At 35.4% G+C, this 26,689-nt stretch overlaps 1 protein-coding gene across 2 annotated transcripts in view; it reads right to left on the bottom strand.

Annotated features, from left to right (window-relative positions):
* LOC140159095 (neuronal acetylcholine receptor subunit alpha-7-like) overlaps nt 1–26,689 on the bottom strand; it is a 133,307-nt gene that overhangs the window by 38,630 nt on the left and 67,988 nt on the right. For both annotated transcript variants that reach the window (XM_072182440.1, XM_072182441.1), the window contains 4 exons: nt 6,109–6,356; nt 5,618–5,806; nt 3,691–3,777; nt 826–938 (listed from right to left, as the gene is read on the bottom strand). In XM_072182440.1, coding sequence (XP_072038541.1) covers nt 826–938; nt 3,691–3,777; nt 5,618–5,806; nt 6,109–6,356 — 637 coding nt within the window. The remainder of the gene's footprint in view (nt 1–825; nt 939–3,690; nt 3,778–5,617; nt 5,807–6,108; nt 6,357–26,689) is intronic.

Below are 26,689 nucleotides of genomic sequence, written 5' to 3'. Positions count from 1 at the left end.
AATCTGTACGAACCGTCAGTTTACTAATCTGTTCGAACCGCTTACTAATCTCTGTGAACAGTTTGCTATTCTCTGTGAACAGTTTGCTAATTTCTGCGAATAGTTTGATGATCTCTGTGAACAGTTTGCTAATCTCTGTGAACAGTTTGCTAATCTCTGTGAACAGTTTGCTAATCTCTGGCAATAGTTTGCTAATCTCTGGGAACAGTTTGCTAATCTCTGGGAACAGTTTGCTATTAATATGTGTGTTCAATTTAACTAATCTGTAAGAACAGTTTACTAATATCTGCGAACAGTTTGCTAATCTCTGTGAACAGTTTGCTAATCTCTGTGAACAGTTTGGTAATATGTGCGCACAATTAAACTAATCTATAAGAACAGTTTACTAATCTCTGCGAACAGTTTGCTAATCTCTTTGCACAGATTAATCTGTTTGCACACATTGTGCACTCAGATTAGTAAAGTGCATTTATTTTTTATTTAATAAACAAAACTGAATTCATTAACTATACAGATTAGTAAACTGTGGCACATTTTGTTGTACATCCCTGGCTGGGTTACGTACAGTTCGGTCATATTGAAGGGGAAGGTATTTCAGATACATGATTATGTTTCAATATTTGTGTATATCTCATATAATATTTAACCATGACCCCAGTGAATGTTAATGCTACAAAATGCCTCTTAAAAGACATTCCATTACCAGCTAAATTGAATGGGGTGACCTTGACAAATTGATGTTGTAATATATAAGGGAGAAATATATTTACGAACCGCAGTGTTTGATTGATGAAACAAATTCCAACTTAAGAATTGTTTACTTACCCAATTGGGCATAGGCGGTGTGAATTTTGGATGACGGTGATGAAGATTTAGTGTAAAAATAGTAAGAACTACAGATGCCGCTACCATGATCATTGTGCAGGTGAAATATTTAGCTGAAATATGAATTAAAACAAAATGTTAAGAAGCAAGTTATGTATTGTAGAATATGATTACGATTGTAAAGTTGAAAACCAAGTGGAAAATCTGCCTTCACAGGGAAAACGACTTGGTTTAGTTATTACCCAGCAGATACAACCAGCAAACAGATTCAAAAATATGTCTCCCATGATACTTAGGCACAACATATAAATTGTTCCCATGGGGCTATCGGTGCCCCACTAGGTACCGGTGGCTCTTTTTATCGCACACTGAACATTGACACAGTGCTTTCATTTTGTATTCAAATGAAAAATGACAATGATACAATTTATTACATCACCATACAGGGTATGATATAAAGAGTCATCGGTACAACCGGGCACCGATAGCGCTAGGACCAAATTCGACGTGGTACCTTATTTGTACTGATTTTTGAATAATGTGAGTCAACTGATGCACCTGCCGGCTGCCTAATCCTAATTGCAATTTCTTTACAGATAGTGTGTTTTACTTAGGATGCTAATGGGCTATTCCAAACATTAAAGCCACACCCTAAGAAAGACATGGGATTCCCAAATATTTTCACCAATTTTTGGTTTAGGAATTCCCCAAAATGGTCATTATTCTCGAAACCCAAATGAAGACAATATTACCCCCCCAAAAAAAAATTGCCTGTCTTCTTTAGGGACACTGACCATTTTTAAGCATTATTGTTTTGGCATCGGGAATTCCTCAGAAAAGTGGCAGCATACTGATGAAATCCTAAAGAAGACATGGGAATTCCCAAAAAAAATTAATGATCGCCTTGACCTTGAAATTCCAAAATGACCGCCGAAATGCATAAATTCGGCTATTTTGAAATTTCAAGGTCAAAGTTGTTCAGTTGAATGTGTCATGTCAGAAAACATATTTAATACTAGACACCAAAATCATTGAAATTGGATAATCTTAACCGTTTTAGTAAAAATGCACCTAGCCAAAAGTGCGTTGACCTTTGTCACGTTTCTGACCATAGCTACGTAACCAAAGATCGCAGATAGGGCAAACTATACCTTTTTGGATTTCTTATGGCCAGGGAAGTAATTCGGTATACTTTTTAAAAGAATTGAGATGATTTTTAATATTGAACCCTGTTTTACCTTACTTGACCCCTACAAAAATGCATGACACTTTGAAGAGGGCAGCCCAGGCCAGATTTGTTCAGTTCCCGTCAGGCATGCCAAAAACAGTTTAAACCTTTGTTCCAAAATTTAGTCAAGAATCATTAGCATTCTAAATGGATTTCGACTGGAATAGCCAATTTAGTATTATTAATAAATGGTAAAAAGAGATATTCATGTATAAATGATATATAGATGATTGAAAAGGGCTCTTATCTAATTCATAAAACGTTAGAATAGTAGAGTAGAGAAACACAATCGATGCAACCTTTCACGCCTTTTCGTGCAATGCATTGCTTTTATTTGATCAGGCGGGTTTCAATAATTTTTTAATGGAAAATCTCTCAAACAAATCGCCTAGTTGGATAACTATAACGTATTTAATGGGATTGATATGCACCTATTCAACGTATCACATGATAAGTTAGACAGCTACTGTTTACAAAATTGAAAAAAAAAGTGAAATATGACGGCCTCCTAGAAACGGGAACATCAGATGGATGAACTCGGCCGTTCGTTGACGTGTAACGCATTAGAATGGGAATGCTTGTGTACACCTAATATTTGTGGTGGCCTCATATATGATTGCCCAGCTTTTGAGCTTTATAAGCTTTATTTATTAGAACTTGGGGCAAAACAGAGAATGGTAAGTATTGATGGCTGGAGAAAATAGCGCTGGCACCTATCATAAATGTGTCAGGCCCAGGAAGGGTTGCAACTTACGAAGAAATGTTTTTAGTGATACATACATGAACGTGATGATAATCCTAACAGTTGTGTGCTAAGACAGCTATTCGCTGTAGAAATGACGTAAGGTATAGCAATAGATGAATATAATTTTTGACTATATCGCCCTGCACTACAACGTTTACGCGGTACCTATGCATTAACCATATCATGTTGATCACTCGCACCTGTAAGATTAGTATCTTTGAAAAGAGCGGTATTGTATTCAACATTCAATCTATGATTGCAGACATACACAGGTGATGAATGCAACCTGCTTGTAGCGCAGGGCGATATAGTCAAAAATTGTATTCATATATTGCTATGGTAGTTAATCCGATTATGACGTCACCTCTACAGCGAATAGTCAAATAAGAATGATAACGAGCAAATCAAGTATGCGTCTTTAATTAGGGATTCATTAATATAATTGAGGACATGGTCGATTGTTTATGGCCCAGACAGACTCCGATTATACATTCCCCAACATTCGGTGAATGTACTTGAATGTAACATTCTCACAAATGCGATTTTTTTTCTATGGTATCACGATTGTATTTGTTTAGTCTATGCCCGTCTCTTGACCAATCACGCACAAATTCAGATTTATTCTGTTACATACAGCCCGTCACCCATATTTAATCAATATCTACTGCCGGTAGTTGGATCATATTTCATTTAAAAAAATAAATAATTAGTTATTATTTGGGCAAAAAGAATTCGTGAGGATGATGTTGTTGTGGTTGCTGTTCGGTTTTTGTTTTTGTTGTTGATGATGTATATAAATGGGGAAATTGAGAACATTTTGTGTAGCCTATGTTATATACGCTAGAAAAAAGTTGTGAAATGACATAAAAGAAAAATGATTTTCATTCCTTACATATAAGTGGTACAGCCATTGATGTTTCTGGCATAGCTTCTGCTACAATCATCATGAAGACAGTCAGTGACAATAAAATAGTTACATCTGAAACATACAAAATTACTATTAGAATACAAATATTATAGGGACAGCACCGCGGGCCAAAAAAGTTAAGACATGTCTGTGGCGTATAGTGGCAAAGAGAAATAATTGCAAATTATTGATTAACGAGTTAAATTTAGGACAAGGCAAACACATCGCAGGCAGTCTCGATTAGGATAGCGACTGGTTGTTCATACACGCCCTTGTCATCTTGTGCGATGAGTTACAGATAAAGGTTGGAAAAGAAGAACATATTGGTGGTTATTGTTATTCCTTCCCCTGTCTGGATTGGATTAGATTTTCAAACATTTATGATTGTCAACTTTAAGAATAATAACTAACTAACTCTGGGGGTTTACTCACGATGTTGTTATAATCATACTTTCATGATATGCATAGAATGTTTTTGTTGCTTACAAGAACACCTCCATTATGGTTCTGTTTTAAATTTCTGCCCCAATAATTTATATTATAAATATTGTAGCACACAATTCCGGTTGACATGGATGGCTCAGAATCTTTTATCTATGTACAATATATTTGTTTCACTGAAGCATAAAAAATGTAAAATCATATCTTATAAAGCCAAATACATTTTAAAATATCTTTTTAAAGTAGACTGAATTATGTAAACAAATGTTACAATTTTTAATCACCCATTATTTAATAGTTATTAACTCTTCACCCATTATTTAACAGGTATTAACTTTTTTACCTATTTTTTAACAGCTATTAACTTTTTTAGTATTTATTGGGGGCTAGGGGTTAGTGTTAGGGAAACACAAATCTCCCGAAGACGCAAACTACACGCATAGAAAATATTTGGAGGGTAATTATTGTGAGGTAACCGGCTTCCTTAACTTTCCTGATTATGCCCAGAATGTAGTTTTAAGTAATGCTAACTCAAGATTTATTAGCAGGACTTACCCGGGAGTACCTAAAGCCATATTATAACATTTGAAATTCTGTTTTCACACGATTATATTGTACTTTATTAAACCAACATACCCTGCAAAAATTGAGACCCTAGGTGCTGTAGTTTTGCCAAAATCCGAGATTTTGAATAAAACGCAAGAACCGTCGTTTTATTATCACGATGGATATATTAATCGATCGCATACTCGAGGTTCGTAACACAGTACATGGTACGTACATGGCGTGCGAGACGGTGATCTACACAACAAAGGATCGTACCGTAATCAGACCGAAGGAGTAATACGTATTGGTGACATCGGCCTGGTAGTAAATTCCAATTTTCTTTGCTTTGCCTCAGTTGTTCGGCTCAAAATTAAAAGGGATATATCTGACAGTAAAAGCTAACATTTTATGGCAAAGAAATACTTATCTATTTTGTATGAAAATGTTATAATATGGCTTTAATTGAATGGGTTATTACAACTGCATTTTTAATTCTCACAAATTTAGTGTGGCATAGTGTAGTAAACTTCAACTTCAACTTCAAAGATGGGTTCCCCTATGAAATATTTACACTGATTACGAAAATTAACGTGAGCTTAAAATTTTGTGGGGGAAGTGGTTAAATGTTGATAAATCCAAAAGACGTTAAATTGGGTTGGAGTTGCAACAATTGCTTTAGGGTATAAGTATTTCCAAGTTGAAAATATCAGTAATGTCAACAAGACGAGCCAACAAAAAAAAAAGGTGTGTATTTACTTTGTCTATATTAGGTGTCCAATATGGTGCCTGGCCAAAGTTATTGTGGGCCTTTGTTGGGCCTTATGGTACTTGGCCATGGCCACAAAAATTATTGGGTCGTCATAGTTCCGGAGCCACTGATAAGTGATTTTGTTTGCTCCAAAGAAAACACCTTGGACGAACTTACCAAAAGAAAGTTTTTCGCCACTATCTGGTGGCAAAGTAAATCCTAGTAGAGTAAGTGCTGATAGTAATACGCACGGTATAAGAATATTAATTGAGTAATATAAAGATCGTCTTCTTAATTTCATGTAAAATGTCACATCCGGATATGGATCACCGTAATAATATTCTTCGTGGCGTGCAACAGGCATTCCTAGAAAAGACACATCAAACGAATAAATGTTATTAAAACCATGTTTTGTTTTAAACCAGTGTACTTCGGTTATATTTATAAATGCGCTTTTATAAATACGCACGTGACCACCTCCGCGCTGTCATAACAGCTTGTAGATAGTAAGTCTCGAAGTGACCGTCTACATAGTGGGTGGTCGTCCCATACATTAATGCAAAGGCGGAACAACATGAGACTACTGTACAGTAAAATTGTCTATTTTGTGATTATATTTTAAACGTTTCCGTCATTATTGTTATAAAGTGTTTAGAGATCAAACTTACCAAGTAACTCCCATTCGCCATTCTCTTGGAACGCGTCTGTATTATTGTCACCAGGCTGAAGGTCTAAGCTATTTCCATCATAAGTCCATGAACTGAATTTAATCTCACATGATTGTTCGTCGAAAGGAAAATAAGCAACATCAATAGTACATGTGCTTTTTAATAAACCAGGGGGCACCCATAGGCAATCGCCATTGCTATAGACAACAATGTTGGCATGGAAGGTGGCATCAAAACGATCATCGGCACTGCAAAAATAACAAAGAGAAAACGGAAAGGCATTATATATGACGTCAATTATATAAACCACTCAAATATTCAGTCTTTGAGATGATTTTTTTGTGTACTAGTTAATTTTGACAACAACATAATCATACCAGAGGGAGTGTCCCTTGGTTGGAATTACATCAAACAAATCTTTTCTTGTTTAGGGGAATCCCCAGATCCCAGAAATGTGTAGTGACAACAACAAGATCTGTGCAATGAGTCTCGGCATTACGCCAACAGTACGCAGTCATCCCGAAAGGCGGATTTATTTTGATCATCGTTGTCAAGCTGAGAACTGATTCAATTTATTCAATAAGCTTCTAAAATCTGTCAGGTGAAACAGAATGGAGATCTGTTGCTGAAGAGCATATTGCCGTGGAAATACAATGTTGGAACTAGACATTACTTCAGAGAATCGTCCAGAACTTTGCGTGTAACTTGTATCAAGTCTGGTATCAAGTCCAAGGAGTTGGTAATATTTACAGTAGGATAGTGTATGATTACAAAATAATATGGTTTATACACCAAGTGTCACAACGCGGTGTTACATTACAGTGAAATCTCCAAATGTAACAAAAACCTTTATGTATAGTGATCAATGGCATGAGGTCTTGGTATGTCGTGCCCATGGGTCACGTGCGTATTTATAAATACGTATTTATAAATATAGTCGAAGCATACTGCTTGAGAAAAAACTATTTTGGCTCATACCATTAACCTTGAAACATATTTCAATCCCCAATCAGCATTAATCTACTAAGTATGTTGTAAATTTTTAGCAACATATTTGTACAAAATTGAAAATAAAATTAGTTCAAATAAATAGAGCAATTTGATAATATGTGACCATCCAGCACAACTGAGCCCTGAAGTCGCCAATCATCATTCTTGAGATATTCAACCAAAATATTCTGCTTGAAATTAGCTTTAAAATGGTGTATATCATGTCTATAGTACTTGACATTTAAGTAGTGAAAAATCAATAAAACAGTCAATAAATCCTTTGTTTTCTATTGTTTATTGTTAAGTTCAATGGAGCATATCTCAATAGTGGCACTGGAGACATCCGGGCTCAGTTGTGGTGGATGGTCATATATTCACTATAATAATGTCAGTATTCGAGTGTCAACGTCGTAGAGAATCTAAGTGGCGATCGGAAGGCTCATGGTTCAAGTCCTGATTCAAGAATGGCAAGATTCCTCTATTTATTTAATGAATCTAATAATAATTTAGAAAAAAATAACTAGTAATGGACTAATGGTTTGACGGTCTCCCGGGACTATCCGATGTCTTAAAATGTCATATATTTACCACTTAATTAGTAAATTGTAGCAATATAATTTTAGCAACATATTTGTATGATTTTATTCATTTACTTTTTCTTTAAGTAATTTAAGCAATCAATAAACTTATTTTATATTTTGTATCTTACATTATGGTCTATTTTTCTCATAAAGTATAATTTTTTATATATTATTTTAACTAATATTTCATGTTTGCAGACGACAGTTTGTCCATAACGCGGGAAACTATAACTTGGGTCGTATTTCAACTCGAGGTTTGAGATGACAGAGTCGCATGCATTTTATAGAAGCAGCAGATATTGACCTACACATGATCAATAAACGCATGCATTAAATGTTACGACTCAAAAAATAAATTGACATTCCCCCGTGCAATATGATATTTCACGCATGGCATAGAGTTTTGAAGACAGCGTAAGTAATGTGGGTGCTTAACATGGGAATATCTCTATGTTCAGTTTACAGATCTTCAGTTACTTAACATTTTTACAAACCTAAAGTAGTTGACACATATATTTCAGAGTAAAGTAGGGATATCTAGTTACATTTTTAAAGACTAGAACACATGTAATGCCTTAAGGCCCTGCATGAATTATATTGTACAAGTCAGCAAAGGCGCCATAAATTGCAGTTGCCTTCGACTTGCGTGTTGAGAAATGTGGCTTTTATGTTTAACAAATGGTAAAAAATCTAGGCCGAATTCTTTGAGAGGTGAGTGAAAATTTTGTGAATTAGAGGGATTTTTAATCCTTATATTGGGCTATTCCGTTTAAAATCCACACTACCCCTGAGGAAGATTTTGGAAATATCTTCCATAGAGGGAGTATGAATTTCAATTGGAATCGGCATATGAGGCAGCTCCATTCGATTTTAATACATACACCCTCTGAGAAAGATTCGACATGAATGTTCTACAGAGGGAGGAGGAGTTTCAAATGGAGCTGCCTAATGTGTCAATTCCATTTGAAAATCCTACTCCCCCTGTGGAAGGTATTCCCAAAATCTTCCACAGAGGGAGTGTGGATTTTAAATGGAACAGCCTATTGGTTAAGGTTCACATCATCAGAATCGTAATTAAGATATCTTATGTCATTTTGTTGCAATGTAGTAGGTTTCCGCCGTACTTGGAACACATGGCATAATCGTATTAATGGTCTCAGGAAGCGCAAGATATTGTTACATGCTTTCACCATTTATTATATAATATAATATAACTCAGTTCGTAATTGTGTCTAGTTGAAATGAATGGTTGGTACTATGATTTGGAGGCGTAGAATAAGTGAAAAACTAAAATGACGACTTTTACAATGTTGTATTGGATTTTTGACAACCAAATTATTAAAGGCTTAAGGTTATACAAAGAAACGTATAAAAAACGTATAAAACACGTATAAAGTTGTTCTCTAAAACAGAGTTTTCTCAGTAATCAAATATCGCAGCAAGTGAAATGTTGGTGCATTGGATGTAGCTTAACATTTTTCTTGTGTGTTTATACAAATTTTTAGAATAAATTTGAAAATCCTTCGTTTAAAGCCGTTTTACGCACCATGTTCACAAGATCAAAAACGCGTTCCATGACGTTTTTTTCAAATGTGCACCCCGTATAAAACCACGCCGAGTGATTGTTTTCTTCTTTTTTGCATTGTACTACAAATCGATTAAAGAAATAATGTTGCCATAGGGAAGAACCAAATACAGTACCGATTAAATTTTAAAAGCCCGTTTTGGGGGAACATTTTCGAGAATCTTGCCTGAGAAAACACTGTCTTGTGAAATTATCGATATCTTGATTACGGGACGTTAATTTAGACATCTGAATACCTACATTATTTCTCAACATTCTGCCAATTGCTATCCCATTTGATTTTCACTCCAAATTGAAGCTAGTATTGCAAACAACGAGGTTTTTCCTCCATCAGTTCGTTCAAAATTTCAGCGCCGACATGCGTGTTTATTCTAAGAGCCATTGTGCGGACGCGATTGTAATCAAGTAATTGCATCAAAGTATAGTTATATATCCGCTTTGAGAACAAGCAATTGCGTAAGCTGATGTATGGACGAGTGGATAGAGCGTTGGACTGGGAATCTGTTATGAATCATTTTTGTGGGTTCGAGTCCCCGTGTGGCTGAATTTTCTTTTTTTTTCTCTTTTCTCATTGTTACTTCCTTTCTTTCCTCTTTTCTTTTCCTTTTCTTTTTTCATTTTTTTTTCATTTCTTTCTTTCTTTTTCGTTCTTTTCTTTATCTCTCTCTCTCTCTTTCTCTTTTTCACTATTTCTTTATTCTTTCTTGCTTCTTTCTTTTTAGTTTTATTTGATTGATTCGCTGACTGTGAATCGTGATTGATTGTTTTTCACTTTATATAATTCAGAAATTTATAGGCCTGCTAAGTCTGTCTTGTTGAATATTCTTCCCAAATTCGATTTGCAAATAATTGCTTTTTGATGTTGTTGTTGATGTTATTGTTGTACCCTATTACATTGTAATCAGGGGAAAAGCAGCATTGATTTATTTCATCAAACATATATGATATCAGGGCTATAAATTCAAAATCAATACATTTTCCAGGGCGACGCGTAGCTTGACGAAGTGCCCCCAATCAATTTTAAAATTTATAAAATCCTTATGAAAATTGCCGAAAACGGCTTGTGCCCCCCGGCATCCGACCCGGCATGCCGCCCCTCATGACAACCCCCCCGACTCACGAGCTCCGGGCACGAGCTAAGCCAAGTTTCTTGTCTTGACCGTGGATCGATATTCTATTGTAAGTAGGCCTACGTCCCAGTACGCTTGTTCATTTTCTGCATGGCTGTTTCTGTTATGAACTTACGCCCCTCTGAAATCAAGCGCGTGAAAAACTCTCGGCTAACCTTAATCGGAGATTTTCTGTAGAAACTATGTTGTGTAACTGCACCATCAAACGGTCAATAGGCTGATGATATCAAAATATAACATGTCTCTTGCATGAAACATTTAAATAACCCGCTCTGAAAGTCTAAATTGCTATCCCCTACTGCTAGTACCGTACCCTGTCGAATTCGGCAGCTTTGATGCGCGATTAAGGACACATTACAGGTTGAATGAGAAAGATTTGCAAAACCTGCTACTATTCAGACTATCAATGAGTAACGATGCTCTAGTGATGAATGTTCAATCCTTACAAATTGGAGTGAACCATACTAGTGCTTCGTCCTTTGGGTAGGACGTTTCCCGTAGGTTCCGTGTATAACAGAGTATAGGTTTGTTAAACTTTCTTATACTAAGGTTTGTATTCCATGTCTATTCCTATCCACCCATTGCAGTTTTGATATTCACAATCTAAGAACAGACATGATAAGCGCCACGGTTGCACTTATGCACGAAGTGAACCGTTTCCGGTGTCTTCTAAAAACAGAAGCATTTCGAGATGTTTTACATTACATGAAAGGGCATTGGAAGGCATTTAAATATGAATATATAGACTTCAAAGAGCTTTACACCGAGCTTTAAAAGCATTAATTTTCACGTTGCTGATGGGTTATATCTCATTAACATTAATCAACTAAAATGAGACGTCGTACTAATCAAGATGATTGCTTTTAATGATACGATATGTGTCACCGGAACTCTTCAAAAGTCCATTACAATCATGTTAAGCTGTGTAACGATTGAAAAACACATTGGAAATATCTCACAGCTTAAAACCAGTCCTCTGGTATTGCAATATGGTCGTTTAATAGTTCTCAGGATGCCCACATGTAAATATAATACGAGTAGAGATATTCATCCATCTTTCCTCATATGTATTTATAATCACATATATCAAATTTTATCAGCGAGGCACACAAATAACATTCCTGACCTCTTTTAACCATTTCACTCAGACAATCTTTAGTTGTTGAGGATTGTATAATATGCTATGGGATGTAATGTCCAAATGGCTTCCCCTCCCCAGATTTATGCAAAGCTGCGTGCTTAATTAATCTGTCATTGAGTTTGAGATTACTTCAAGATGGCGAGTTAACTACATTCCAAGGACGACTATGTCTAGAATGACTAGCCTCCAGCGAAGTCTGGATTCCTGTTAAATATGTTGAGGAAAGGAAAAAACATTTGAGGAAGCAACTATCACTAAGATCTTAAAACATTACAATCTACCACTACACAGTTCTTTAATTCCAATATGCTTTTACACATAAAGAATGACCTTTGACAGTGTTGGGTACAAAAACTCGACTCCAGAGTTTGAGGTCAAGTTTGTACTATATGATTGTTGAATAGAGCTTATGGAAGTATGACATTTGAATTGAGATTATTTTAGTTCATGGAGGTATGGTGAGAATCTAAGAAGATGACCTTATTGGTTGGTATGACAAATATCAACGACCAACATGGTGACATATTAGCTGCACATGAAGCGTTACCAACTCTTCGTGCTTACTAGGAAAGCTCTGCACTACCAAATGTTTGTGATGTCAAGGAACCTTTTGTCAATAGTTTATACTTTTTTATATACAAACTTATGTAAATAAACTTACTTCTCAGTAGTGTTTTCGCAAATATGTGGAATTTTCAGAGCCTTGGCGGGAATTTTGTTTTGAAGGTTTTGAATGTATGTATGTCAATTGGCATTCACATTTTACATACATATGTATTATTTACATTGAAAGTAAAATATTGCATAAAGAGGCCTCAATACTATGCTACATGAAAAACATTTCCGTCGTTGAATTAAAGTACCTATATAAAGAGATCCGTAATATGTGTTTTTCAGAAGTAGCCACGAATCATAAGAAAGCACGTAAAGCGATCGATCCAATGTATGTGCGCCAAGCGATCATTTCGTCAGAAATGCAACAATAGCGAGTTTCGTTTTGGATGACGGATGATTCTGCGACGGCAAATTGACACCTCGAGTCATGTGCCCTTGCGTCAACTTTGCATTTTCCTGTTTTTATTGTCTTCCAGTTTGTAGAACACTACTTTGGGCAAATCTGCGTTGTGGTGAAAATGACAACTTTTAGGCGACGGTCGTGGTAACTGATTTTTACCGTCGCGTCGCAGAACCCAAGGTCGTCGAAAAAGAAAGCTCACTATATGGTCTCACAACCTACTTATCTCAAAACATCAATTTTTAAACCCTCTGTCACACCACAAATAAATAGTTGAACACCTCTGAAATACATTGCATTCACCAATATATATGCTTATCGAATTTTTTCGAATGCTTCACAGCTGAACGTTTTTTGGTTGTGTTAGAATATCCTTTTTTTTTCTTACTTATTCTTCAGTTCGGATTTCTTTTTTGAATTTTGATCTGTGAATTATATTACCATCATGTGTAATAACGATCGGCCCTATTAAGATCAGGTCAAAAAAGGGCTGGTCATTTCTGAACTAGTGCACTACATTTGACAGCAAATAATCAAAGGCAACCAAGAAGGCATATTATTATAAGTGCAGATATTCCGACATGATCATTTATAGGTTGTTTAAATATTTGAACGACAATGTGACCTCATCTCTAATTTTACCTCAACATAAACACCAAGAAAATTAACATGTGAACTTCGCATCAGTATTTTATGTAGATCTCTAGCGGTATTATTTCTATTTACAAAGATCTTAGAGAATGGTTATCGTTTTAATGCACACAACTAAACCGAGTAGTATATTTACCGTCTGAGTAAAGAGACCACTTCAAGTGGTGCAGGAACGCAGTGGTTGATCATTCACGTAAATATAATCACTCTCGTGTTCATTTTAACGTTTTAGCGATCTTCCGGTTGTTCTCTTTTGGACGGGAAACCTATTTTATAAGGGCATATGATTATTCAATAAGAGGTAATTTCCATTTAAAGGCGACGGGTGGCCCCTTCCCCATTTGTTTTAAATATTTAAAGCACAGGCATACTTAACATTTCCAAATACTTTCTTGGCGGTTTTATGATTTAATTATTAGCTAAAGTTTACCTGGAAGGTTATTAGGAATCAAGTTACATGCCTGACAAACTGTGGTGCTTTAGTTGTGTGATTTTAGGCAACTTAATCAAATCTCTCTGATTTTGACTTACATTCGTGTGAAATATACGGAATCGGAATCAGGAAGTCTTCTGATCATGTTACTAGTTGTGACATTAATGTTGACATCTTAGTCAAATTAATGTGATTCCCTATTCACTCTTGTGCGAATTATCGGATTAATAGATCCGTTTCGAGGTTTGTTAGACACTGTCAATAACGTATTAATCAATTCATGGTAGCAAACATTGTGCATTTAAATCAATGTCTGTCTATCAATACACAGTTCTTTAATTCTATAGTAAAATTAAACATTATCAAACATAGAGAATGGTATTTGACGTAGTTGGACCGTATTGGGTACAAAAACTCCAGTTATGATTGTTGAATATAGCGTATAGAACTATGTTATCGGAAATGATGTTATTTTGGTTCATGGAGGTTTCTGGTGAGAATCTAAGAGGATGACCTTATTTGCTGGTAATATCGATATCAGCGACCAAGATGGTGACATATTAAGCTGTACATGAAGTGTTACCAACTCTTCGTAGAAAGCTCTGCACTACCAAATGTTTCTGATGTCAAGGAACCTTTTGTCAATAGTTTATAACTTTTTGTTATATACAAACTTATGTAAATAAACTTACTTCTCAGCAGTGGTTTCACAAATATGTGGAATTTTCAGAGCCTTGGCGGGAATATTGTTTTGAAGGTTTCAAGTGGCATTCACATTTTACATACATATTGTATTATTTACATTTAAAGTAAAATATTGCATAAAGAGGCCTCAATACTATGCTACATGAAAAACATTTCCGTCGTTGAATTAAAGTACCTATATAAAGAGATCCGTAATATGTGTTTTTCAGAAGTAGCCACGAATCAAAAGAAAGTACGTAAAGCGATCGATCCAATGTATGTGCGCCAAGCGATCATTTCGTCAGAAATTCAACAATAGCGAGTTTCGTTTTGGATGACGGATGATTCTGCGACGGTAAATTGACACCTCGAGTCATGCGCCCTTGCGTCAACTTTGCATTTTCATGTTTTTGTTGTCTTTCAGTTTGTAGAACACTACTTTGGGCAAATCTGCGTTGTGGTGAAAATGACAACTTTTAGGCGACGGTCGTGGTAACTGATTTTTACCGTCGCATCGCAGAACCCACGGTCGTCGAAAAAGAAAACTCACTATGGTCTCACAACCTACTTATCTCAAACCATCAATTTTTGAACCCCTGTCACACCACAATCAATTTGTTGAACACCTATTCACCAATGTCTGTGTTTATCGAATATCTTTCTTTCCTAGTATCCAGATGCTCTAAAGCTAAACATTTTAATAATGGGTTGCGCGGGAATTTCCTTTTTTTTTCTTACTTATTCTTCAGCTCGGATTTCATTTTTATAATGACCAAAAGTTTGATCTGTGAATTATATTATCATCATGTAATAATGATCGGCCCTATTAAAGGCAAATTAAAGGCAATCAATTATTATTATAAGTGCAGATATTCCGCCATGATCTCATTTAGGTTGTTTAAATATTTGCACACGATGTGACCTCATCTCTAATTTTACCTCAACATAAACACCACAAAATTAACATGTGAACTTAAACCTCGCATCTGTATTTTTATGTAGATCTCTAGCGGTATTATTTCTATTTACAAAGATCTTAAAGAATGGTTATCGTTTTAATGCACACAACTAAACCGAGTAGTATATTTACCGTCTGAGTAAAGAGACCATTTCAAGTGGTGCAGGAACGTAGTGGCTGATCATTCACGTAAATATAATCACTCTCGTGTTCATTTTAACGTTTTAGCGATCTTCCGGTTGTTCTCTTTTGGACGGGAAACCTATTTTATAAGGGCATATGATTATTCAATAAGAGGTAATTTCCATTTAAAGGCGACGGATGTCCCCCTTCCTCATTTTATTTTAGATATTTAAAACATAGGCATACTTAACATCTCCAATTACTTTCTTGACGGTTTTACTTAATTGAATTATTAGCTAAAGTTTACTTGGAAGGTTATTAGGAATCAAGTTACATGCCTGGCAAACTGTGGTGCTTTAGTTGTGTGATTTTAGGTAACTTAATTTAAATTTAAATCTCTGAGCTTTGATTTTGACTTACATTCGTGTGAAATATGCGGAAACGGAATCGGAATCTGGAAGCTTTCTGATCATGTATAGTTTTGACATTAATGTTGACATCTTAGTCAAATTAATTCCCTATTCACTCTTGTGCGAATTACCGGATTAATAGATCAGTTTCAACGAATGTAAGACACTGTCAATAACCATGATAACTTATTAATCAATTCATGGTAGCAAACGTTATGCATTTAAATCAATGTTGTTCTATCAAAACGTAGTTTTTTTAATTCCAATATGCTTTTAAACATAGAGAAAGATGTTTGACTATGACCTTATTTGCTGGTATTAGAAATATTAGCGATCACCATGGTGACATATTAGCTGTACATGAAACGATACCAAATCTTCGTGCTTACTAGGAAAGCTCTGCACTACGAAATGTTTGTGATGTCAAGAAACCATTGTGTCAATTGTTTACACCTGTTTTACAGACTTAGAAGTAAATAAACTTACTTCTTAGCGGTATTTTCGCAAATATTCAAAGCACTGACGGGAATTTTGTTTTGAAGGTTTTCAATGTATGTATCCCAAGTGGCATTCGCATTTTACATATACATGTACTATGTAATGTTTTATTTACATTCAAGGTAAAGTGTCTCAAGATGGTCTCAAAGATGTGGCAGATTCGAATCAGTGCATTTTACGCGGGTGCGTCGCCAGCGTACGGACATTATCGACCACGCCCGCGAGATTATGTTAGTGCACGCGATTCGAATCTGCCACTGCAAAATCCAACATGGCGTTACTCTCAACTTGTTTTCACGGTTACCACGAAGAATGAATCCGGGAAAGCAATCGATCCAATATATGTGCGCTATTAAGCGATCATTTCATGAATTCATTCGTCAGAAATGAAACGATATGGTATCGCTACGTACATATCTCAAAACATCAATTCTAAACACTCTACCACACCACACACACAAACAGTTGAACATCTCTAAATCACATTTCATTCACCACTATATGTGTTTATCGAATTTCTTTCCTAGTATCTAGATGCTTCAAAGTGAAACGGTTTGCTTCAGGGCTGACACATGTCTCGCATAATACGTCGGATCTATAGCCGACTTGCTAGCTACATAGCGATGGTCTAGCTGGCGAACAGAGTCACGTAATCATAGAACAAGTCTATTTTTAAAGAGAGCGAAAAATCCCCAAATCCCGGTTTTTCTCATTTGCTATTAATGATACAACTTCATTAATAAGCACAAATAAACAAATCATTAAATAATGCTTGATTTAGAGGCATATGACCGCCAAATTAAGGAAATTCAGATCCGTGTTTGCCATTCAGCATATTAGTACTTTTTAATACAAGAGATAAAAGGGTCGAATAGATTTGAACGCTCATTCAACTATGAAAGATATCTATCAGTACGCTTGTTAAGGCTCAGTAGTGAGAAGACTTTGATCACATTCAAAGTGGAAAATTAACTGATTAAAAATTGATGTCATTCTGGTGGTGGCATTCACACAAAATGCGATGGACATATTCAATGGCATATTGCACAGCAGTTTCTTGAGATCCGAGTTTGAGGACATTTTTAACGGATCTTGACATATTGAAAAGGAAATGTTGCGATTTTAAAAACAATGACCATATTCCTCTTGGATGAAATTTGTTAATTGTCTTTCATATATGAACAGAAAATGCATAATCATATATCATTGTATATGCAGTGGGTTGCGTGGGAATTTTTCATTTTTTTTCTTACTTATTCTTCGTTTGGGATTTCATTTTTGAATCAACACAATTGGTCGGTGAGTAACTATCATGTAATGATGATTGGGCTTAATTACGACGGGGTCAAGGGCTGGTCATTTCTGAACTAAACCACTACATTTGACAGCAAAGATCACAGACAATATTTGCATACTTTGTGATTTCATCTTTAACTAAACATCACATCTGTATCTTATGTAGATATTTATCGGCATTATTTCTATGTACAAACATCTTAGAAAATGGTTATCGTTTTAATGCACACAACTAAACCGAGTGGTATGTTTACTGTCTGAGTAAAGAGACCACTTCAAGTGGTGCAGGAACGCAGCGGGTTGGTCATTCACGTAAACATGGTAAATATAATCACTCTCATGTTCATTTCAACGTTTTAGCGATGTTCCGGTTGTTCTTGTGCATTGAAAGTGTATATGATTATACAATATGATGTAATTTCCATCGGAAAATTGGAAAAGGGAGGACCCGTCGCGACGGGTCGCCCCTTTTCCAATTTTTTGATATTTGAAACAAAGACATACTTAACATTGCCAAATACTATCTAGACAAGTTTTACTTAAATTGAATTAATATCTAAAATTACCTGGAAGGTAATCAAGTTACATGCCTGAGAAACTGTGTTTTGTTCGTATTATTTTAGGCAATGCAATAACATCTCTAAGAGTTTGATATTTATTTGTGTAAAATACTAAGTATTCGGAAACGGAGACATTTGGAGGCATGCTGATCATGTTACGTAGTTTTGGCGTTTACAAAGCAATGCTCACTCACTCTGACTTTGCCATTAATGTTTAAATTTTAGTCGAATTAATGCGATTCACTTGTTACTTGTGTGCGAATTACCGTATTATAATACACCCGTTTCTAGGAATGTAGGACACTGTCAATAACTTATTAATCAATTCATGGTAGGAAACTTTATAATCCTGTATTTAAATCAATGTTGATATATCAATACAACGTTCTTCAATTCTGCTTTATCACAGCTGCCATGGAGGATTCCCGGGAAGCGGTCGATCCAATGTATGTACACTAAGCGATCATTATTTTCGTGAACTCATTCGTCAGAAATGCAACAATATGGTCTAGCTAGTCGCTATACATGTATATCTCGAATATCTCAAAACATCAATTTTGAAACACTACAAACAAATAGTTGAACACCTCTGAAACCAATTGCATTCACCAATGTATGTGCTTTATCGAATTTTCTTTCCTAGTATCTAGATGCTTCAAAGGTAAACTGCGCTTGCTTCAGGGCGGACACATGTCTTGCATAATACGTCGCATTTATAGCCAACTTGTATGACTTGCTAGCTACATAGCGGTGGTTTGACTAGCGAACAGTTACATAATTTATTGAACAAGCCTATTTGTAAGGAAAGCAAAATATCGCGAATTAGTACGTCCTTCCCCTTTCGCTTACTCATTTAATGTAGCTTCAGGAAATCCTTGTTTACCATTCAGAATAATATGTTTTAAGAGATACTAGTAACATGAGTGAAGGGGTACAGTAACTTTTTGATAGAAGTAAATGGCGTGCTCTTGTAAAGACCACAATACCCAAATCCTGCGCCATCTCACCAAGGGGGTGACACTAAATTCACGGTTGTTCTATTAGCAACGCAAAACCTATGAAAAATTCCGCTGGTTTACTAGCTAGAAAGTGAGGCCAGTTATCGATCCGTTATGAATAATTCATGTTCGACCCCTTGGATCATGTTAATTGCTATTGGCAAATATCAACGTTGTTAGTTTTGCGAACTTTGCCTGTTCAATGAGAGTATAGCGCGCCCTCAATACATCTGGGCGCAAACCAGGCGAAAACGATCCAGTTTAATGAAATGGCGGACGGATATTCCCATCAGGCACCAGTGATATGTTTGTTTCAAAGAAAGTCTACTAATTTGATATGAAATGACATTTTGCAATAGCAAAGTCAAAATTAGGACTTGAGGTCAATAACATGAAGGAAATACGTGACAGAGGCAAGGTGTGAAACACAAGTAGTATTTGAAGTTAAAATAACCTTTGATACCCGACCTGACCTTCCATAGCTTTCCATCATGGCGCCTTATTCGTCTTTATGTATTTCTATATGCTCTCAAGTAAAATAAAATACCAATATGCACTAAGCAGACAGAATGTTACTTGGCTCCCAGCATGAATTATTGATTTTATACGGAGGTAAAGAAATACACAGTTGCCTGCAAGCCGTGCACCATACTCCAAATACTTCGGTAAATCTGAATAATGGTCACATGTAGACATATCATGTTTTCGGGAAATCACGTGGCAACATTTTAAGATTTCAGACTTGTTTACTAGTTAAATTGTCATTTGTACTGTTGATTATTTATCTTTGTTAATTAATATATCTTTTAAATGCTGATAAATCGTGGTTGGCTGCCTATATTATATGTTAAATTCAATGTTTTATGAATATAATTCTACCACGCAGAGGGGGTCACACAGCATAATTTCACACTACACGATTTAGCTAGATTTGGAGCTCTGCACTTCAAATTCACGTCAATTTCAAAGTTTATACACTTAATATATTTAATATAATACTTATTTTTTTGTTATAACAAACTGGAACACGAAATGTACTAGCTTATTACCTATACAGAAAGGGATTTATACACATTCACTCAGCAATTTGACATGCCTGGCGCATCAAGACATTCTCTGTCTGGATAACATGACTGTCGCCCTCAATACGTCTGGGCGCAAATTTAAATAACAATACGCTATTTACATATGAATGCGGCTTCATGCTAATGTCTAGTGCCGCTTCCAGGCCTATTCCGTGATCTCACCTAGAGAGAGAGCGAGTGAGAATGAGTACATTATATTTTGACATCAAAGAGTCGAAGTCAGCTCAAGATGATATAATAAAAGAGAACACATTCAGATATGATCTCATTTTTGATGCTTAAACATTTGCACACAATGTGATCTCATCTCTATTAATAGCTGAACATAAATACCAACCAATTAACATGTGAACTTAGAGACCTCTCATCTGTATTGTTATGTAGATCTCTAGCCATGCTAGCGGTATTATTTCTTTTTCACAAAGATCTCAGAAAATGGTTATCGTTGTAATGCACACAACTAAGCCGAGTTGTATATTTACCGTCTGAGTAAAGAGACCACTCAAGAGGTACAGGAAAGCAGTGGGCTGATCATTAACGGAAATATAATCACTCTTCCGCTCATTTCAACGTTTCGTCTAGCTTCCGTTTATTCCCTCTCTTTTTTTATTGGGACGCAAGACCTATTTTTATAAATGCATAATTATTATTCGATAAGAGGTAATAAGTGCATAATGATTATTCAATAAGAGGTAATTTCCATTTAAAAGGCGACGGGTGGCCTCCTTTCTATTTTTTAATATTAAAACATAAGCATACTTCACATTGTTAAATACTTTCTTGACGGTTTTACAAAAATTGAATTATTAGCTAAAGTTTTCTGGAAGGTTATTAGGATCAAGTTACATGCCTGACAAACTGTGCTTTGTTAGTGTTATTTTAGGCAATTCAATAAAATCGCTCTGATTTTGACTTGTATTTATTGTGTGACATATTCGGAAATGGAATTAGACTCTAGAGGCACTGAGATCATATTACCATAGTTTTGACGTTTGCTATTAATGTAGGGTTCACTACGCCTTTGTCACTAATAGTTAAGTCTTATGAATCACAATTCGCTCTTGCGCGAATTGCCGGATTAATAGATTTGTTTCTACGAATGTAAAACACTGTCAATAACTTATTAATCAATTCATGGTAACTTCATAGTCCTGCATTTAAATCAATGTTATCTATCAAGACGCAGTTCATTAATTCCAATATCACAGTTACCACAATGAAGGAATCCTTGGAAGCGATCGGTCCAATGTATCATGCGCACTAGAGCGATCATTTCATGAATTCATCCGTCAGAAATGTAACGATATGATATGATATCATTACGTACATATCTCAAAACACCAATTTTTAAACCCTCTGTCACACCACAAACAAACATTTGAACATCTCTGAACCCCATTTCATTCACTAATATAATATGTGCTTATCGAATTTTCTTTCCTATTATCTAGATGCTTTAAAGTAAAACGGTTTGCTTCAGGGCTGACATACGTCTCGCCTAATACATTGTATGTAAAGCCAACTTGCTAAACTACATAGCGGTTGTTTTGTGAGTCACAGAATTAACTGACAAGTCCATTTTTCAGGAAAGCAAAATATCACAATTATATCATTCATGAATAGATTTGAATTCATTGGTTGATTAAAAGCGATTCACGTGACCTAATATATTTATCTGTTTCTTGCAAATGAGTCAGAGGCCACGCTTACGGTAATTTGAAGTAAACCCATGTGACTGTAAGTGCAAGTGCAAGTGTAATGCCAATCCAACGCACAATTCCATGAATACAAGGTAGGCCTTACCCTTGGGTCACCTAGCACCGTAAGTAGTCCTATGCTCAGCGGACCTATATCAGTGAATAATCTTTTAACCAATCAATGAACAAAGAATCTATGAATGAAGGATATGAAATAAATTATGAGCTACTTCCTTCAAGGTTCCAGGTTCAAACTATTGGCCCTTGATGACATTATAGTACTATTTTCCTTCGGGCTAGCCCCCACAGGAAAATAGTTACTATTGATTTGACTTCGGGCAATAGTTTTAAGCAGAGACTCTCATAGCAGTATATATTTGTAAAATAGTGTCACTTTCCTCTTTTCCTTACTCCCTTAACTCAGATTCATTAATAAGTACAAATAGAGAAATCACAACAAAGTGCTTGCTTTTGGGGGAAAATAGTCAAATCAAGGATATTGAGGTAAATCCCTTGTTTGCCATTCAGAATAATAAATACTTTTTTCATACAAGAGATATAAGGATCTTATAGATTTGAACTCTTACATAATTATGTAAGATATCTTTCCGTATGTTTTAGTGAGAAGACTTCGATCATGATTTAAATTCTAAATTAGCTGATTACACAGTTATAAAAGTACAAACAAGGTAAATGTGACGCACCAACCAATGGGGGGAATAACACAAAAAAGTATGAAACAAAGTTAAAACCGTAACTTAAAAAGTTATAGATCGATGTCGTGCTAGTGGTGGAATTTACACAAAATACAATGGACATATTCAATGGCATCGCGCTGCAGTTTATTTGAGATTTGAATTTAAGGTGATATTTACAAAAACAGTCTTTTTAACGCTTCTTGTCACATTGAAAACAGGTTAACTATTCAAAAAAATGGCTATGTTCCTCTTGGAGCGAATTTGTGAATAGATTTGTCTTCTTTTATGTTAATTGGGAATCCAGATGTAAATAAGGGATGTACGAGGTGTAGGAATATCCATTTGTTCTTACTTTGGTCTTATTAAGATGGGGTTAAGGGCTGGTTACTTCGGAATTAGTGCACTACATTTGACGGCAAAGAAAGGGTCAAAAACATTTCAAGAAGGCATAATAATTATTGTAAGTGCACATATTCTGACATGATCTTATCTCCATTGTTTAAATATTTGCACACAATGTGATCTCATCTATAATTTATAGCTAAACATAAATACCAAAATATTAACCTCACATCTGCATTTTATCTATCTCTAGCGGTATTATTTCTATTTACCAAGATCTAAGAGGATGGTTATCGTCTTAATGCACACAACTAAACCGAGTAGTATATTTACCGTCTGAGTAAAGACACCACTTCAAGTGGTACAGGAAAGCAGTGGGCTGATTATTACGTAAATATAATCACTGTTATGCTCATTACAACGTTTCGTCTATCTTCCGATTATTCTCCTTTTCTCTTTTGGACCCGAAACCTATTTTTATAAGTGCATAATGATTATTCAATAAGAGGTAATTTCAATTTACAGGCGACGGGTGTCCCCTTCCCCCATTTTTTTTTTTTTTAATATTTAAAACTTTGGCATATTTCATATTGCTTAATACGTTCTTGGCGGTTTTACATAATATTGAATTATTATCTAAAATTACCGGGAAGGTTATTAGGAATCAAGTTACATTGCCTGACGAACTGTGCTTTATTCGTGTTATTTTAGGCAATGCAATAAAATCTCTGGGAGTTTGATATTTTATTTGTGAAATTTTCGGAAACGGATTCGGAATCTCGAGGCATTCTGATCATGTTACCAGTTTTGACGTTTAGTAATGTTCACTGTGACTTTTGTTATTAATGCTGACATCTTAGTTGAATTAATGTGATTCCCTAATCACTCTTGTGCGAATTATCGGATTAATAGTTCCGTTTCTATAGTAGGAATATAAAACACTGTCAATAACTTATTAATCAATTCATGGTAGGAAACTTGATAATGCCGCCTCGATCAATGTTGATCTTCATGATCTTCATTTTGTTTCTCTGTAATCGCACCTTATACTTTTAAAGGTTCTTGTATTTTTGTTACTTTTTTTCTATTGTATATTTTCTTACAACGTAACCTCGATCGCAGTAATTCTGTTTGCAGTATTTGTTTTTGTTTACTTAACCAATGTGTTTTCTTTCATTTGAAACATTTGATACCAATTTTGGGTTGGCAATCACTATTCCTGTTTTACACAACCATTCACACTCACCCCTCACCCCATAACCCCACATCATCACAAAAGCGACCCCCTCAGTGAGCATATACCTACACCCGATCGAACATCAGCCATATATGCAACATTAACATAGTATTTTGTACTTCTGCAGTGAAGCAGAATTTCAATGACAAATGTGACACTAATGTAAACTTCCTCGATCTCAGTTTTCCTCGTAAAATTGTTCTTAAATTATACTGTAGCATACAGTAAGTTTTCTTTTGTAGTTATTGAAACATTTCTTCTAAGCGTTGGATCTGATTACTTTTGAAAGTCTTTGTTTAAAGTAAATTCAATATTTTAAGCTGTTCATCTGGACTTACTATTTATGATGGCTGCAGTATCACGTCACATCCGAGACGCATCGTCAAGCCGAATGCGTTGTGGCCGAAATGTTGACCCGTGACACAGTTGCAGTGGCGTCACGGGAGAATCACCGAGAACATTTTTAGTGAACTTTTTTGACGCTGATATCGATATCAAAAAAGCTCCTCCGCGACTCTCGCGTGACGTCACTCCAATTGTGCCACGGGTCTGCATTTCAGCACCAGCCCATAATGCATGACAATGCGTCTTGAATGTAGCCATTATAGATAGGAAGTTTAAAATATTTACTTTATCTTTCTACCTGGAAGAATCAGAATATTCACAAATATAAGTCTTTGTTTAGTTATTACCAGTAAGTCCTTTATTAATACAAATGTAAAGGAAAAAACTATCGATTACTATATTCATTCCCCTAATGCAGCGGTACCATGAAGTATATATATATATATATTCAACGAGTGCAATTTGATAAAATAACATTCATGAAGCAACACATGAAGTAAAACATGGCCTCTATCATTTTATTCGAACACAATATAATATATCCAACGAGTGCAAATTGATAAAATAACATTCATGAAGTCAAACAACATCTTAAAATTTATATTGTCATCATTCAAACACCATACATAAAATAAATCCAACGAGTGCAATTTGATAAAATAACATTTTTATGAAGAGACACATGACGTTCACAACGTCTATCTAATTTTATATTGTTATCATTCGAACACCGTAAGTGCAAAAAAGCTATACAGCTTAAATTGCATTTCTACATCAACGTACTCTTTCACCTCAGAACTATTTAATAAATGCACCAGTGTTCATTTTGGCCTTCTAATGTAAAACGCAAACATCCGTTTGGTGCTTGTTTCAAGCGTCTATTTTTACAAGAGCGTTATATAGTTGCTCAAGTTCACAGAAACTGTTAGCAGGATAAGGTTACAATACAAATATAAATGTGTTGCTTCGGGGTGACCGCTTTCAATAGTATATTCCTCTACTCATTACGAGTTATATACGTAAAGCATCACATGGTGAATTCTAACAAAATTACGTATAGTGTGATATCTACAAAACAAAGTACTCCAAGAGAAATCGTGCTCGTAATGATTATTATCTGCAGCGAAAAGCCACGATCTTCCAACTTTACTAATCTATCACTGGGGTACTTTATATTGTATTGCTCACCGAAATAGCATGACAATCAGACATTGAAATTAATATATTTATGACAATGCAAGCTCACCTTTTAATATGTAATGCTTATATTTAGTTCTCGCCTGAAGTATTCCCCAAATGTGTTTTTATATGTTCAATGAAATTAGAGTATGAACATTTCGGTCATGCAAAGAAATTCAGACGGCAAATGGTTGTTAAATGGATTTGATACACTCATGCAAAGAAATTCAGGAAGAACAAAATATTAATAATGTATTGAGGTGCCTAATAATATTGAAACTATTTAGAACAAGATATAGTGTTGGCTTTACGAATGATTCTTCTTTTACTTAAATTTGCAATATTGTACGTGCCAATTCAATTCATTTTTAAATGATTTACATCTAAAATTAAAACGTGTCTTGATTACGTAACACTACCAAATTTAATTACCTGTATGTGACAAATGTATGTAATGTGTGTGTACGCTCGTATGTATGTGGTCAGGGGTATCCAGGGGTGAGAGTGTGCATATTTTGGTATGGCGACGAAACCCCAGACATATGAAACAATCACTATTCCTGTTTTACACAATCATTCACACTCACACCTCCCACAATAACCCCACATCATCACACATGCACCCCCATCCCACCCGCTGGCGAGCACATACCTACACCCAGTCGAACATAGTATTTTGTACTTCTGCAGTGAATCAGAATTTCAATGACAAATGTGACACTAATGTAAACTTCCCCGATCTTGGTTGTCCTCGTAAAAAAAAATTTTCTTGGTTGTCCTCGTACAAATATATTTAATATACTTTATCTATCTACCTGGAAGAGTCAGATTATTCACAAATATAAGTCTTTGTTTAGTTATTACCATTTGTAAGTCCTTTATTAATACAAATGTATAGGAAAATACTATCGATTACTATGTTCATTCCCCCGATGCAGCAGTACC

The sequence above is a fragment of the Amphiura filiformis genome, chromosome 8 (genome assembly GCF_039555335.1).
Source record: "Amphiura filiformis chromosome 8, Afil_fr2py, whole genome shotgun sequence".
Lineage (NCBI taxonomy): Eukaryota > Metazoa > Echinodermata > Ophiuroidea > Amphilepidida > Amphiuridae > Amphiura > Amphiura filiformis.
This window is presented reverse-complemented; position numbering and strand designations above follow the sequence as displayed.